Raw genomic sequence first — 17,736 nt, forward strand, 5'->3', positions numbered from 1 at the left:
GTCCTAACACAGACCCCTGCGGAACCCCACTTGTTATACTTTTCCAGCAGGATTGAGAACCACTAAGAACTACTCTCTGAGTACGGTTATCCAGCCAGTTATGCACCCACCTTATAGTAGCCTCAAATTGCCGCAGATATGCTTGCTAAACATTATCTTTTCAGTTTTCTTTTTGCTTTGTACCCTCTGACATAAGGTACCTATTTTTTTTAAATTCTAGATTTGAATACCTCACCATAGCAAACCTGTGCTATTAATTTAACCTCATATGAAATACCATATTAGATATGTATTAAGGCTTTTTCTTCTTTGTACTTCTGAAAACACTTGTATGGGGTGCAGTCTCTTTCCCCATGCTTGTCACCAAAGTATCTTAGTGGTTCTTTTCACAGGAATCATCTTTGTACGTCCCTGTAAGGTGGGTAGGGGGAAGAACAGAACAATCTATCTCATGTTCTCACCCATGACCATAGTACCTGAGTGTCTCACTTGAAATTTGTTAGCTATACTGAAGTCCTTAGTTGACTTCATGGAGTCTCTGGCTCCCCTCATTTTCAGGAGATCAAACTATGGGTTAGTATTTTTTATTTTTTTATGGGTTTTTATATTTCATTTTTAGGAGGAATAGGGGTGTTTGGTGTCAGCCTGCCTATTATGCAAAGTCAAAAATATGAACAAAGTGTTAGTGTAATGAGAAGGAAATACATCTAGACAATGCACAGACCATTCAAGGTTATGAAAGAGCCAGTATTCTTGCCCATGCAGCGCTGCTGTCTTTTTGTGAGGTAGGGTCTGCCAACATGAGTATGAAATGCCTGAACATAGCAAAGACATTTGATCCTTCCACTGCTCCTCAGTTACGAGAACATAGGCCATAAACATCTAAAGGATGGCTTCCCTCTTCTGGGAGATATATAGATCTTTAACGGTATGAAGACCTGCAGCTCATGAACATAGGCCTGCAGTTCCCTAAGCAGAGTCCAGCCTGCGATGGCCATCTGGTAGCTCATGGGAACCACTGGAGAAGAGGACTAGCAGAGCTGGACTGCTCCTGATTAGGAGAGATGTCTGACTCCACAGATTGACTCAGATGTGCTACTTAAGCCAGCAGGAGGACCAGGAAGTTATCTGAACTAAGTGAATCCCTGGTTGGCTGCCAATTTAGACCCTTCATAAATTCAGACCTCCTGATCCTTGCCTGGTTCCTGTCCTCCTTATCCCAGACCTTCCTCTACTGCCCATTCACAGTTTCCTACCTCGCTCCAGCTCCCTGCTCTTTTGCTCTACCCATGACTCTGATTCTGGGTTTGACGCTTGGGTTAACTCCTACCCCTGGTTTCTGACTGTGACCACTTAATATGACCACCCATAGCCTAATCATATCAAACAGCTCCCTGTGGATTGGGGGTGTCTCCACGTTAACCTCTAGTAAGTAGAGCTGGGCAAATAATTGATTTGCAGTTCAGTGGCAGCTCAAGAAAAAATATTTTAGTTTGGATTGAACTGAATCAGAAATGTCTTGGTGAATAAAAAAAAGTCTGTTTTAGACCAGGATTTGCATCCATATTTCAAGTGTGTGCTCCAACTGCTGGGCTAAAGGTTATCATATGCGGAACTACATCACTACTTCCTCCTCCTCCTCCTCTTCCATCCATTTTGAGACTAGTCAAAACTATTGGTCCCAGTTTACGAATAGTTACAGGTCAAGCTGAAATTGCATTTCTTTTGGTCACATAAACTATTAGGCTTTGTCTACACTGGCAATCGCATGACCAATCTTTTGTCACTCACTCGGGCTTAAACCCTCCCTGCCCCTCCAGTGACAAAACTTTACTGTGGCAAGTCCTAGTGTGAATCTGTGAATAAACCAGAATAAACCTGTGAATAAACCAAGCACCGCTTACTGGGGGTGGAAGTCTTTTGTCACCAAAAGTGCTGCCAAACAGTGTTTACACTGCTTGACTTCTAGTGATATGGCCGACACAGCTGTGTGGCTAAAAGCTACGTAGTGTAGACCAGTGGTTCCTAACCTTGTCAGTAACACGGTACTCTTCAATGAGACAGACAATTCTACAGCACACCCACTTTTTCTTTTCAGCTGAATCGGTTGTTCATAAACGTCACATGTACTTAGCTTACGGTCTTACTAGAGAAGTTTGCAACATAGCAGTGCGTACAATGATCTAAACAAGGATCAAATGCATTAATGTTTCAAATCCACCACAGAATACACCATCTTCGACAGCAAACACAGACAAATTTTCAAAATCTGCTCAACGCCATGCTAGGGATGTTGAGTAAATGAGTAATGAGCAGGCTCCCATCACTGCCTGCCTGTTGGAGCCAGGCCATGGCATTTAAACTGTGTCCCAGTGCGAACAGGCTCCTGCCCTCCCTCCCTTCCACAGTAGGGAGTAGGGGTGAGCTCCCAGCCAGCTTGTTCAGGGTGGAAAGAAACATTTCAGCTGCCTCCTGGCATGGATATGTTCGTGTGGGGTCAGCATTTCCCCTCCCAGTGGCTCTGTGTGCACGTGCATGGGACTTGACCAAATTTCACGGCACACTTGGACAGTTCTCACAGCAGACCAGAGTGCCAGGCACATTATTGAAAACCACTGGTGTAGATATACCTATAGTCTGAGAAACTTTGCCCAGCTCTGCTAGCAAGGACGGCCCTCATATGCCTCACAGGCTGGGTCTAGAATAGCCCCCAACTTCGAAGGGGGCATGGTAATTAGGGTGTTGGGAGATTACTAATGAAATGCTGAGGTGTGTACATTAGGCTAAATCTCCCCTGCAGCAACTTCAAAGTGTGAAACTTCAAAGTGCCGCCTTGCGCATAGTAAAGAGACTCCGAAGGAACATGGGGACTTCGAAGTACCCGTGGCTGACCTGTGGCTACATGCAAGCCAGCACTTTGAAGTTTAGCACTTCCAAGTTGCCGCGGGAGAGATTTAACCTAATGAAGCGCTGCATATGCACTGCAGCACTTGGTTAGTAATTTCCCAACACCCTAATTACCATGCCCCCTTCAAAGTTGGGGGCTAGTCTACACACAGCCAGAATGGCAATAGGCATTAACTATTCAAGGAGTCAGTTGCAGGGCCAAAAGTGAAGCTCGAGAGCAGTGGCTTCCTGTTGCATAGTCTAATATTTAGAATACGTGTCCTTGCGACATACATAAATCCCTGTAAATAAGTTACCCACTTTGTGTTTTCTCACTCTTCCAGACACTGAAAGTTCCCGTGGTTTCCTTAGACTGCCCTTCCCCTCCACTTATGTTTGAATGATTTCTTTATTTTGGTAAGATCAGTACAATTAGTAACAAAAATGTTGCTACTTTTCAGCTGAGGAGGGAGAATCAACAAGAGCATGAACAGTCCTCATGGGACAAAAAAGTTCATTCTGGTGTTTTTATGGTGGCAAGATCACTATTTCTGCTAACATTGTGGTCATTTTGTTGTGAGAATCTTCTTGTTGGTTGCTCACAGAGCTGCTTTACAGGAAATTACCTAACTCATGTTCCCATCAGTGGACTGTTTTGAAATGTTTACACAAAAATATTTATCTGAAACAATAAGGACAAAAATATGAAACAGTAAAATAACTGGAATACCTGAGATCCCTGGGGTTGTGTGGTACAGTAGTAACTTTATTCCACAGGGAATGTCAGGCATAGCAATTATAGGTTGAACCTTTCTGGTCCAGGGGTTCTCTGATCTAGCAGCTTCCATGGATGTAGCTGGACCAGAGACCCCCACTAGCAGAGGTAGCTGGAAAACTGGGAGCAGAGCCTAACCAGCAGCCTGGGGACAGGGAGCCTGGTTGGTGGCACAGAGCTGAACGCTGCCAGCAGCCAAGGGGAAGGCACATCCAGCCTTAAGGCAAGGCAAGCAAGGTGACTGCTTTGGGCCCTGTGCCTTCAGGGTCCTGCACTCCAACTTCCCATAGCATCCCCCAGCTCCACTGCCAGCATGCCACCTTGGGCCCCGCTGGGCTTTCTCTGCAGGCAGGAAGTTGACCAGGGGGTCAGGAGCAGGGAGCTCACCTGGTGGCCAGGAAGGTAGGCTGGGTGGCAGGTTGACAGACCCCTTCGAGTGTCAGGATGCCTGACCTCCCCTGGTCTGGCAAACTTTCTTTTTTGGGACCAGGTGGGTCCAAGATTGCGAAACAAGGGAGCTCCAACTTGTAATGAGTTTTTGCTTAACACATGCTTTCACAGACAATGATTTGATGATCTGGCACATGCTATTTCATCAACTGGTGCAGTGTGTTGTCTGCATGTGTTGACAGATTCATGTGGAGAAAACATGAATGTTACAGTCAGTCGTCCTATGGGTGTAGCTTTTCTCAAGTATTTTGCTAACTGAATAAAGAGATGTTCAGAGTTACAAACAAAACATCTCAATCATGAATTGTTTACACTGGGCTCTTCAGAATATGTTTTCATCTAAGAGTAGGGTTGACAAATTTCTTACAAACTTTAATGATATTTCCAGTAAAATGAAGTATTCAATATCATTTAAGAAATTCACATACTACTAATTTAATATTTAGTGGTTTAATTTATTGGTATTTAAGTACTGATCAGAGCATCATCCTTATTAAATGGATTATATAGTCAGAGCAGCAACAATATCTTCTATCCCACCAGGGAAGGACTGACACACCACAATTGTTTTCTTAAATGGACAGTAATAATTTCTCCTCTGCTAGACTCTGACAGCTTGCCTGTGGTTAAGAACTTCAACATTCACATCCTAAGGCAGTAAACATATTGCTAAATGTAAAACAGGACACTTGTCCCAGGGGTACATTTGTGATGGTGGGTTTATGGCTTACCCCGGTACGTTTTACTCTGACAAAACCGCCATTACCAAAAATGAGGGTCGCAGGATTTAGCCATTCCTATACAGTTCTGTCTTTCTCATTTTTGAAGGTACAGGAAAGCTTGGAGAATACTCTGTGAGACAGCAATACAAAGTGAAGTCTTCTGATCTGCCAACAGAACACAAGCTTCTCCTCACTTTGCCCAAAAGTTATGTGCCTTTACCTTGACCCAGAGGGACATCTTCAGTAGGGTGAGAGTCTGAATTCCCATCCTATTCATAAATGCTTTGCTGAGGCAATCTAGCAAAGGCAACTAGTGTGAGGCTGCTTCTACATTTGCCACTGAGGCAATTTGAAGCAGGCTCATGAGGTCCTAATGTGCATATTCAGACCCTCATTAGCATAATGGTGGCCATGTGAATTTCAAAGTGCCAACTTTGAATTGCAGATTGACAGTGTAGATGGGGGCAGCTTCAAAATAAGTGCCCCAGTCTGACATTCCCTTACTCCAATCTAGTTCTGTGGGAGTAAGGGAATGTCGAAGTGGGCACTTATTTTGAAACTGCCCCCATCTACACTGCCAATCTGCAATTCGAAGTCTGCACTTTGAAATTTGTGCAGCTGCCATTATGCTAATGAGGCACTGATTATGGACGTTAGCGCCTCATTAGCTTGCTTCAAATTGCCTCATTACCATTCCACCTCCAACAGCAAGGGGCACTTGTAAAAGCAGCCCTAGTTGCAGGCCTGGGTTTTGTGACAAAGTCCATTCCTAGGAGGTACAGAGCTTGGGCTGAAATTGGTGGGAACAGAATTGCTCAGCACCTTGCATGAGCAGAATGGACATTTTCAGGGACTGATTTATTTTAAACTACCAATTTTTTCTTCCCACAAAACAGCTGTACACTGAATCCAGACTATATTCATACTAGTGACCCACAACAGAGGTTTAATATATTCATATTAAAAGCTACATTCACAGACTATCTAAGCACATTAAGGATTTGATCTCAAAGTTCACCAGGATGGTGGTTTTACTAAATCATAATTAATCTGGAGCAGAAATGCAGTACTGACAGCAAGAAATTGAGTGAATTAACATGCCAGTATTTCAATTGCAAAAACAACTCAATATAAAATCTTGTTTCTGCACGATAAGAAAATATTGTGATGACATATAATCACAGATAGAAGGGGTTTTGTGTGCAGTGTTTGGAAAATGTACTGTGAGGTACCTCGGAGCTTATTTCTTACACTAATGATAAGGTGTTAGGATTTTAATGAATTTCTGTGAGACGATGCATTGTATTACTGAGAACAGCAAATTGTGCAAAAAGTAGTTTTACAACGACAACAAAATTCAAATACCTCTTACAATCAGGTCTGCAGTAGCCGATAGCTTGTCCACAGTTGTTTGCACCATGCAGACGTATTTCCCAGCATGCTTCAGCTGGATGCTTCTGATCATCAAATCACCAGCTGAATCCTGCTGATAAAGTAGGAAAAGTGGTTACAATTACTTTTTAATGAGCTCTAAACATCATTACCACATGAAGGACACTGTGACTAATGGATTTATTTTACACCGGCTGATGAAAACATTAGTAAGGGAAGCTGTGGCCTATTAAAAATATGTGAACCTGACTTGAAGATAAGAGCCATAGCAGTTCTAAAATTATAGCTTCTACAGGAGATGGGGGAGTCTGGTTTAGGTCAGTGAGATAGTTTACCATTAAAAGTGATGTTACAAAACTTGTGCAAGCCAATTTCTCTATGATTCCTTATTTATCTCTCCAACCATCCAATTTATAGACTTAATTGGAATTCATATACCTGTGTTCTGCCTACAGCCATTTCATAGGTGAAAACCAGCCTAAATTATGAGACATTTGCTATAATTTGACAGCTTTGTCTTACAGACAGTATTTTGATTGCCCACCATTTATATTAAAGATCACGAGAATAGCACATTCCGAGGAAATCTTCCATAACCTGCCATAGAACAACAGTAATACGTGTCTGATTAACAGCTGACTAGAACTAATTATGTTGATGTATGTACCTGTATCTCTGTTCAGCAGACACAGTGCTTTCAGTATACTAGAAACCTCAGTGGAAAATTGTGATTATGGGATTTTCAATGAAAAATATTAATAAAGTTTGCAATATTAGTTTTGTAGCCCTATCAAGTATAATCACGAGACACAGCTATCGCTGTTGCAGTATACCGTACAGAGTAGGTCTTTGAGTGATACGTTGCATCTTCATATTAATTTTCTTCAAGCCCTCCCATACCCCAGGATAATGACAAGGCTCATATGTTGCATTTTCTTTTCCCTGCAACACTAAATTTCACTTCTGACAAATGTAAATGGAGAGCATCTCTTTGTTTAAAGTCTAGAAGAGGTTTTGACTTTGTGAAATGACCACAGAAGACACACATGTAACCCTTTTTTTTTGCCCTCCACTACTAGTGTGAATATGCATTTGGTATCCTCTATCTTTTCTGCTAGCTACATTGAATGCAAGCAGGCAATGGAAAAAAAATCTTCAAGCTGAATGAATTAAATGAAACATATTTATGTTGCAACTAGATTAGAGATTAAACTGTCAATGGACCAGCATAAAATGGAATTCATAGAATTATAAAATCCTAGGGCTGGAAGGGACCTCAGGAGGCCACTGAGTCCAGGCCCCTGGATCAACCCTAACTAAATCATCCCGATTTGGACTTTGTCAAGTTGGGACTTAAAAACCTCTAGGGATGGAGATTCCATCATCTCTCTAGTTGGTTAAACTAGAAATCAGAAATGTGAAAAATAGCACAGAATTTCAAAATGAAAGCAAACTTTCTACTTGTGCTATGAGCATAACCTATGAGAGAGCTAATGCTTTTTTGCAACATTATTCTATTTAATCACACATCATATTTCATTTTTTCTACCACAGTTGCGTATAAAAGCATGTAATACGATATGATGCATGGACTTTGTGTCTATATGAGACAAGTACACATAGAAGGAAACACTGCATTGTGTCATCACACAACTCATTTCTTCACATTTTATTCAGATGAAATACAAGTGAACCCAAAACCTTATACATTATTTTCCATGAACTGTGCAGGATTTTGGTCCTGTGGGCCCAGCTGACCTCAAAAGAAGTCAGACATAACTCAATCCTTGCTCTACCCCTTTGAAAATTTAAGGGTTGAAAACTTCTCATCTGTTATCAGTTCTTTTCAATCAGAAGAATAACAGTCAGGTGTGGAGAGAGAATTCTGGATCTGTTTTTCCTATTTTAAACCTTTTTAAAACACATTTTAATCGCATACATGTTACAATAATCACATACATTTTATAGCACCTAATGTTTGAGATTCTAATAGATGGTTTGTATTAAAAAATGTGAAAATTACTATTCAACATCAAACCAGCAAGTGTATTGTTCATATTTCAAAGTAGTGACAGTAGTGCCTTAATTGCCTCAAATGACTGTTAAGAATTTGGAGGTTAAAGTGTCTTGAATGACTCAGGGGATCTCTTCACCTCTAGGTCAACAATTTAATCCTGATTACCATTGAGACTGACTAGAAGTTAACGCCTCAGGATGGCTATTCATGTCTCATTCTTACTAGGAGTCATTTCAAAGGAGATACCTATGCCACTTATCTCAGTAGAGAGGCCAAACGCTGATGTGATTAGTGCAACAAAGTCTGTTCCTGCCCTGCTTCCTTATTTCCTTTTCAAAGACATCTCTAGGACTTTGTAGTGAAGAAGTATGGCATTTTTCTTTCCTACAGGCCCCAGGAGGAAACCTGCTTGTGAACACTGAAGGACCACTAAAAGCACCATGAGACTGTCATCTTCATACAGAGATCCTTGACTGCAAAAGAATACTTAAAGCTTTAGACTTTGAGAAATGACTTCCACAGAGTGGCTTTGAAAATTGGTATCTATTCACTACAGCTGGGATCTTCAAAAGGGCCTGTCCCTAAATAGCACCCAACTTCCATTGAATTTCAATGAGATTTGGATGCATTAACTGTTTGAAAATACAAACCTACTTCTATTAAGTCAAACCTCAAACACATTATCACAGAGAAGGTCACATGCAGAAAGAGTGACTGCCTCATGGTGCTCCTCCTGCTCCACTGTCTGCCATGCAGTGGATCCTTTAAGAGAAAAGAAAATGACCTATTAGTACTCTAAAAATGGCCAAAGCTGGAACCCATTCAACTAAATGTGAAAACTTACATTGTTTTCAATGGGAGCAGGATTGGGCCCAATGCCCCGAAGTTCTAAAACACAAAAGAATACTCTGAGGCTAAGTAATGTAGGTCTTTTCAGTGAGCTTAATAGCTACCAAGGTGTGAGATTCACAGCCATGGAAACAGAATCCTTCTACTGACAGAGAGAAGAAGTTTGCAACAGGTAGCAGCCAGGCAAATTTCCCTACACTGTCACAGTCATTTACCAGGCCTTGTTCAGCAGATGGGAGAGGGTAGTCCTTGCTCGATGCCTGTGGTGGGCAGCTAAGGCCAGTGAGTGGGCCACATGAGTGGCCCTCTTTCATCTCAGTGGGCTGCAAGACTGTCATAACCAAGATAGTTTCCTGGGATAGGGTAAGTTTGCTAACTGAGCATGTGTATCTAGAATTTGCATTTGAATCATAAGGTAAGCACCCACAGGCAGACTCAAACCTGGGACCTCCTGAGGTTAGTGCAGAAGCTTCTACAGTTTGAGATAAAAGTCAGCTGGCTCTTAGCCAAGACTGTAGAGCAGACTCATTTTTCCTCTGTCAGTGGTCTAGGTGCCATTACATGGGAGAGTGAACCACATCCAGCAGGCATGTGGGTTACAGAAAAAACACTTTGACTGGATGCAGAGGGAATGCACATCTCTCTCAATTAATGCTTTGTGCAATCTGCCTGCACCTCACTTTCTGTGCCCTTGTTTTACTTGTGTATCAGTTCAGTAAATCTAGTAGGGAAAAAGATTACATGACCAGAAACCAGCAGAATCTGGCAGCTCTACATCAGCAATGGTAAACAAAATGCCTCACAGGCCGCACACAGAATCCCAATGGGCCAAATGTGGCCTGAGGGCTGCAGGTTGTCCACCACTGGCCTATACCCATTTAGCTCTCAGAGGCTACGTCTACATGTGAAGCCAACATCGAAATAGGCTATTTCGATGAATAACGTCTACACATCCTCCAGGGCTGGCAACGTCGATGTTCAACTTCGACGTTGCGCGGCACCACACCGAAATAGGCGCTGCGAGGGTACGTCTACACGCCAAAGTAGCACACATTGAAATAAGGGTGCCAGGCACAGCTGCAGACAGGGTCACAGGGCGGACTCAACAGCCAGCCGCTCCCTTAAAGGGCCCCTCCCAGACACAGTTGCACTAAACAACACAAGATCCACAGAGCCGACAACTGGTTGCAGACCCTGTGCCTGCAGCATGGATCCCCAGCTGCCGCAGCAGCAGCCAGAAGCCCTGGGCTAAGGGCTGCTGCCCACGGTGACCATAGAGCCCCGCAGGGGCTGGAGAGAGAGCGTCTCTCAACCCCTCAGCTGATGGCCGCCATGGCGGACCCTGCTATTTCGAAGTTGCGGGACGCGCAACGACTACACGGTCCCTACTTCGACGTTGAACGTCGAAGTAGGGCGCTATTCCGATCCCCTCATGAGGTTAGCGACTTCGACGTCTCACCGCCTAACGTCGAAGTTAACTTCGAAATAGCGCCCGACGCGTGTAGCCGCGACGGGCGCTATTTCGAAGTTAGTGCCGCTACTTCAAAGTAGCGTGCACGTGTAGACACAGCTAGACTCTCCATGGAAAATGCTAACAAAATGTTAATTAGTGATGATTATGGCAGCCATTTTCTGATGTTCTCTAAGCAGCTCTAGGAGAAAGTAGATATATTTCACACAGGCTGCAAGGCAGTAATCAGGCAGTGACAACTTTCAAGGCTGCATTTAAATTAGTGACCTAGAGGTGAAAGGTGTCATGTCACTAGTTAAGTGAATTTGAAATGAAATAATGTAATGCACAGGGCAAAGAGAGATTTATGGGTGCTTTCCTAATCCCGTAATTTAGTCACTACATTTTGAATGTGACCAAAATGGCAACCCTGACTCATTTACTGCATACCGTATTTTCATGGACACAATCTATCTAGTAGCACATTCTTTGGTCATTGAAAATGTTTGCATTATCCAGTGTCACAGTTTACATTTCAGATAAACACAAAAGTATTCAGTGGTGTTAATACCAGCCAGCCATATCACACAGAGAGGAAAATCAGATGGTAAAACATTGAAACTGGATCCTATATTCAACACTGTCCATAATAGTATGCAGATTATGTAATTTTCTGGGTGAGGGAGATACTTACTTGAAGATGTAAGATGGGCACAAGAGTGAGTATACACTGATTTATGAGGGCATGGAAACACATTGACAATGACAAAGACTAATCAAACAGGATACAGTGCTACAGAAAAGCACATTCTCCAAAGTCCTATTTTTCATGTGAATACAGAGTTTTACAATTTTATTCAATTTATATTTGCTGCTTCAGCAAGGAGGAGAACATTAAGGATTTCATTTACTTTGGGGTGGATTAAGAAATCTATTCTACACAAAGGGAACTGCCAATGTATTGTACGTCTCTTTAGTCCCCCAAGAATCCACAGAGAAATAGACGTTGAGAAAGCTCAGTCATAACGGGCTATATGAATTACTTCAAAACTAGGATACCTATTTATTGCTTTTCTTAGTAATCAGTGAAACACAAGGTAGAATTATCACTATTAGTAGGGGCATATCATGTCTATCTCTTCCTTTTAAGTTTGGTTCTGTATAGACAGTCCTTTTCTATGCTTTTTTGTGGTCATAACTGTGTCTCAGTATACCATGAATGGCTTTTGGGGGTTGTTAGTATTAATACTTACCCCTCCAACTCTTTCAAAGTGATCCCCGTCTTTCTCAAAGTCTATCAGGTGTCCATTAAATGACCAAGTAAACATAATATCTAGCGAGTGATCATGAGATACCTGGCAAGGCAGGACAATACTTTCTCCAACAGTGACATCCATGCTGGAAGGTGGCACCACAACCCGAGTTGGATCTGTAAATCACAAACAGAGAACACACAAGAGAAGAATGAATCCCTTCTCCTTTAGAAATATATGGAGTTCAAGAACTGATTACAACACTGGAAGGCCGGTTGCAACCTCTTTACTGGTGGGTGAACTTTTTAAAAGGTTAGGAGGATCTCTTATGGAAAGAACTTTGGAGTCTGAAGGATGCTTAATGGAACAATTAAACTATTAAGATTGTAAAAGTAGGCTGGGGATTTTGTAGGAACAGGCTCTTGAGTCCTCTGTGTTCAGCTAACTTGAAAATATGACCTGCAAATCTTTCAGGATGTCAGGTCACCACCACAGCCCAGAAGCACAGAGAGACAGGTATGAAAATTAAACAGTAATGACCAGGTGTGAAAGGGGGCAGGAGGAAGGGAAATCAAACGAGAAAGGTTTAGTTTGAATGTAGGGAGGAGGCCAAAGTTTAGACTATTTCATCAGAACCTGTTCACTGTCCCTTTAGTATACTTCTTGTCAGTTTGTTTACCACTATTTTTCTGGGAATATGGGCAACAAGGTTTGTCAGCTGATGTAATGCTTCACTAGTGTTATAAAAAAAAGCTGTGGGTATTCCCCAGTCTGATCATTATCTCAGTATGATTCATCTATGGGCTAATGAGCACTTCTTGCCTGAGCCATACCGAGTGATAAAACAGCAACAGTCAAAGTGAATCAAGGACATACCAAAATTAAAAACATTCAGAACTTCCCCCAGTGGTGATTATGATCACAAGCTTTGTGTTTGGGCGGTACACCTGCTTACCATCTTCTAAATTCTGATGCTCTGAAGCCCATTCATATCGGGTGAAAGTCTGTTTTCATGAGGGCCCTTGCAAGGCCCATGCACCGTGTTCCTCTTACATGGGAGATTTTAAGTGATGTATTAGCCTTATGCTAGCTTCCTGCATAAGGATGAATGTTATCATTATTAAAATTTCAAAGATTATGTGGTAGCTCTCAACAGACCCCTTTCTTCCTCCTCCTCATTCCTCTCCCCTCAATTGATTTACGTGACTTGAAGCCAGAAGAATTATTTTGGCTTAAAAAGAGGAGTGATCCTTCCTCCCAAACAGCTCTTTGTGCAGGGTTTCTCATTCTGTTTTGAGATATCTTACTTAGACAGCAGGCTCCATGGGGCATTCCCAGAGAGGCAACAGTGTAAATATTCCACAAGATACCTGACTGATGAAGACTAAGTTCACTGCTGTGAAGATATGAAGGAGGTTTTTCTCATTATGCAAACATTATGCATAAACACTGCTGAACATATTACAATTTGATAAAAGACAAGGCCAGAGTACAAGGGCCTGAAAATATAGAAGTTATACACCCGTGTATATTTAGATGCCCATGTTTGAGGCATCTAAATATCAGGGACCATTTTCATGCACAAAACTCCCTCTGAAACGCTGTAGACACTTAAGTTTACTCAGCAGTAGGGTGGCCAGGTGTCCATTTTGTGACCATCTACGTGGTTGAAAAGGGACCCCGGTAATTCTAGTCAGGACCACCAACCAGTCTGGTCAGTGGTGCTGCGGGACTAAGGCAGTACTAGCTTCACAAAGCCATTGGTTAGTTTCCAGCCAATGGAAGCTGTGGCAGGGGCAGTGCCTGTGGGCGAGAGCAGTGTGTGTGGAGCCCCTGGTTCCCCCACACCTAGGAGCCAGACCTGCTGGCCACCTTTGGAGTGTAGCACAGTGCCAGGACACGTGGAGATTAGCCTGCCTTAGTCCTCCACCACTACTGACTGGGAGCTGCCTGAGGTAAGCCCGGGCTCCAACCCTGAGCCCCAAATCCTGGACCCAGCCCTTAGCACCCACAAGCTCAGAGCCTGCTCTGGCACCCCAAAACCCACATGTCAGAGCCTTCACAACAGCTGGAGCCCTCACCTCACCTGCATCCCAACCCCCTTCTGTAGCCCAGAGCCCCCTCCAGCATCCTGAATCTTGGCCCCACCAAAGAACCCTCACGCACACCAGTACCCCAATCTCCTGCCTCATCCTGCAGCTCCCTCCCACATTCTGAATCCCTTGGCTACTTCCCCCAGCTTAGAGCCCCTTCCTGCACCTCATCTCCCTCATCTCTGGTGCTGCTCCTATAATGTTCTGAACACAGTTGGGAAATATTTTTGAACCAGTCTTTTTACTTGGTTTAAAATATGCAGATTTGGTGACATCAACATATTTAATGAATTCATGTTGATTTTCCTGAACTTTTTATTTTGGAAAAAAGCAAATGATTTTTTCCAAACATGTTAAAGTGGCCAGATTTGATATTTTCAAATTAATAGATTTACATTTTTCAGTTAGAGGCATCTTTTCATTTAAAAATTTCGAAAAAATTCAAGAGCACATCACTACAAAAAGAAAATGCATGCACTAATCCTTTTGGTTAATGAAACAAACACACACACACACACTCAGAAGGGGGGCCAGGAGGCCATTCGACCCAGGCCTCAGGAAACACAGGGGTTTCAAATGCTGACATTCTTCTATCAAGTCAATTCCATTTATTATAACCTAGAAGTTATATTACAGACAACAAAAGAAACTATATATACCTGCAAAAATTATTTAAATCATTGTGGGACCTTGGGCCTTTGCTAATTTTTTGGTCACATCTGAATTTTCATCTGCATGACTGGAGAAGCTTCTGTGATTAGCGATTCTATGTTATGAAATTCTGTTTACAGTCTTGGCATAGTTTAGAGGTTTTGAAAGTCATAATTAATTCTGTTACTGTAAAGTGATTTTACTTGGTCTGAGGGTGAGTTTAACCTTTAAATTAGATGTTTATCTCTGAACAGGAGATCTTTATATTCTTGTTTTTTATTATGTGTCTTCGTGTACAACAACCATATCAGGCTCAGCTGTAAGCAACCTCTTTGTCCAGTTTGAGATTCACCATCAAATGTTTTTTGTGATAATAAATTTTAATTCTATGTGTTTAATAAACTTTATATTTAATGAGGCAATCAGCCTGTGTTCATATTTGTAATAATAACCAGTTATTGGAGGAATTTAATAACGGGAACATGTTAGCAGATGAAATTTCAAGACTTTGAAATAAGGCTATAAGGGACGTAGTAAATAACACCCCCAAACACTTATTATATAATATTCATTGTTAAATATATACAATTAAAATTTTGTATAACCAATAACCTTTAATGAATTAATTTAGTTTGTGTTACTATATTTTAATACAACTTCTTTACAAAAATGAAGTGAAGGTTTGAAAGTGACACAGGAAAGAAGCAACAGTTAAGAGTTTAAAGCCAATAGTATCATTTCTCATAGAAAAGACACCTCAGCCATTAGAGGGTGACCATACTGACAATGACACTTTCAGTTCTGATGATGAAAACTTTGTACCCAAAAATGACATTTCAATGCTGCTGCCTCAAAATGAGGAAGTCATTAATCAAGCTACAAAAATGTCAACAGTAGTGATAGATGCAGAATCTATGCTCGACTTAGAGACTGTGCAGGCAGAAAATGAGGACCTCGGAGATGCTGCACAGTGAAAGCAAAAACTTACGACTACCACAGGAAACAGTGTAACAACAGTGACAACAGAACCTGATACTGGACTTCTTGATAAGAATAATGCTCTCAAATGCAGTCATTTTTCAAAATTAGTTGTTTTCAGATTCCAAATAATATACTAGAATATGCTGAAAATCTTTCTTTTCCAAATCATCTGCTGACAAAAACTCTTCCACATAGAGAGAGCTACACAAAAGACTGGCTGTGCTGGAGCATAGAAAAGCTGGTTCTGTATCGTGTACCCTGTTTCATTTTTAAAAGTCATACTTCAAATGCATAAGTACTGCCTGATCCATCTGGCTGGAGCATCAGTAGAGGTTGGAAGAAGTTCAAAGACTGAATACCTTCATGTAAAACTTCAGTATCACATAAAGATAGTTATGTTACATGAAAATCAGCTAGTAGAGCAGCACTAGCTGACAGTTCAATTGAAAATTTACTTCTGAGTGAAATAAACACAGAAATTGATAACTAGAAAAAATCTATTTGAGCACAGCCATTCCTTTTCTTTCTGAACAGGGACTGGCTTTCCTTCGTTCCAGTCAATGTATCAGTGACTCTACAAATGGAAACTTTCTTGATATACATGAGCTTCTTAGCATCATAATCCACCTTTATCAGGCCATGTTAAGCATGTTTATGAACCACAAAAGAGTGGAAAATGCATGCAAGTCCATTATCTGTCTACCAGAACATAGAACAAGTGTATTGGACTGTGTGGGACATTTGTGCAAAAAACAATTCTTGAAGAGATACAATGTGTAAAGTACTTTTCAATTATTACTGATGCAACTCCAGACTGTTCTTATAAAGAGCAGATGACCTTGGTTGTTCGATATGTTAAAATGTCAGGAAGTCCAAAGGTTTCAATTGAAGAACAATTCATTTTTTTTGATAATAAAAAGAAATCTGAAAAAAGAAATAGCTTCTCACATAGTAGAAATTCTGGAAGGCTTCAAATTAAATTTTCAAGTCTGCATTGGCCAGGCTTATGACAGTCAATCCAATATAGCTGGGAAGTACACTCTTGAGCAAAATCCAAACTGTATGTTCTCCAGTTTTGGCAAACAAACACTAAATCTTGTTGGCGCTGATTGAACTGAATCATGTAAGGAAGCAATCAAATACTTTGGAACAGTCCAGCAATTGCACAAGCTCTTCAATAGCAGTCCTTGAAAGTGGAATATTCTTTTCATGGCATGTTGACAACAAGATGGTCAGCATGAATTGATAGCATTAAACCAGTTGCACAGCACTGGGACTCTCTGAGAAAGGTTTTACGTGAGCTTGAATCTCTTACTCTTACTTACAGGCTTGCACTGAACTTAAGACAATTCAGAAGTATACATTCAAATTTGAATGCATTTTAATATCGTCCATTTGGATGAAGCTGCTAAAAATGATCCACAAAACAAATCTTGTAATTGAAGCACACAGGGCTACATTAGATGTTGAGAGGGATAGCAATGAATGACTTCTTGAAGATACTCCAAAGCTTTGTGATTAGTGTGACGGAATCCTTTCTGAGTCCAAATCAGTAGCACAGGGTAGAGTTTTCCACCAATCACAGCCTAACATCCCAATCTGATGTAGAAAGGCACTACCAAATCAAAAGGTTTTTTGTTGTTATTGACTCCACCAAATGTGGTCTTACGCACTGATTTGAGCCACTGCAACAAATTTGTACCCTTTTTGGTTTCCTTTGGGAGTTCAGAGAACCAAGTGATGAAGATTTATATTCAGGAGCTGAACAGTTTCATCAAAGCTACAACAATGAAATTTCAAGAGATCTCTGTGATGAGATTGTCATCCTGAAACATATACATTCCACCAACTTTAAACTGGACTGCAAGCCAAAAGAACTGCTTTAAGAAACATCGGATCTCGGTCTGTTGACTCTATTTCCAAATATCACAAATCATTATATATTTTTGTCAGTCTGTCTGCATCAGTGGCTTAGTGTGAATGCACATTCAACATGCTAAAACAAGTGAAGACCTATCATCATTCTACAATGGAACAAGAGCACGTAAATGAGCTCACAACACTTAACATTAGCAGTGATGTTACACGTGAATTAGATTTCAATTCAATTATAAACGAGTTAGCACACAACAAAGCCAGAAAAGCATTCCTAAAATGAAGAGTTTTGCTTTCAGTGGAAACTCACAATTACAGTTACATTTTCAATATACATGTGAT

General features: G+C 41.3%; 1 protein-coding gene across 1 annotated transcript in view; it reads right to left on the minus strand.

Moving 5' to 3' along the window:
* The window catches only part of LOC142018847 (contactin-4-like), a 242,264-nt gene that overhangs the window by 14,191 nt on the left and 210,337 nt on the right, over positions 1-17,736 (minus strand). The window contains exons 11-12 of the mRNA XM_075005012.1: positions 11,795-11,970; positions 6,199-6,316 (exon numbers count right to left, since the gene is read on the minus strand). Of these exons, the coding sequence (XP_074861113.1) occupies positions 6,199-6,316; positions 11,795-11,970 (294 nt within the window). The remainder of the gene's footprint in view (positions 1-6,198; positions 6,317-11,794; positions 11,971-17,736) is intronic.

Source organism: Carettochelys insculpta, chromosome 11 (assembly GCF_033958435.1).
Source record: "Carettochelys insculpta isolate YL-2023 chromosome 11, ASM3395843v1, whole genome shotgun sequence".
Taxonomy (NCBI): Eukaryota; Metazoa; Chordata; order Testudines; family Carettochelyidae; genus Carettochelys; species Carettochelys insculpta.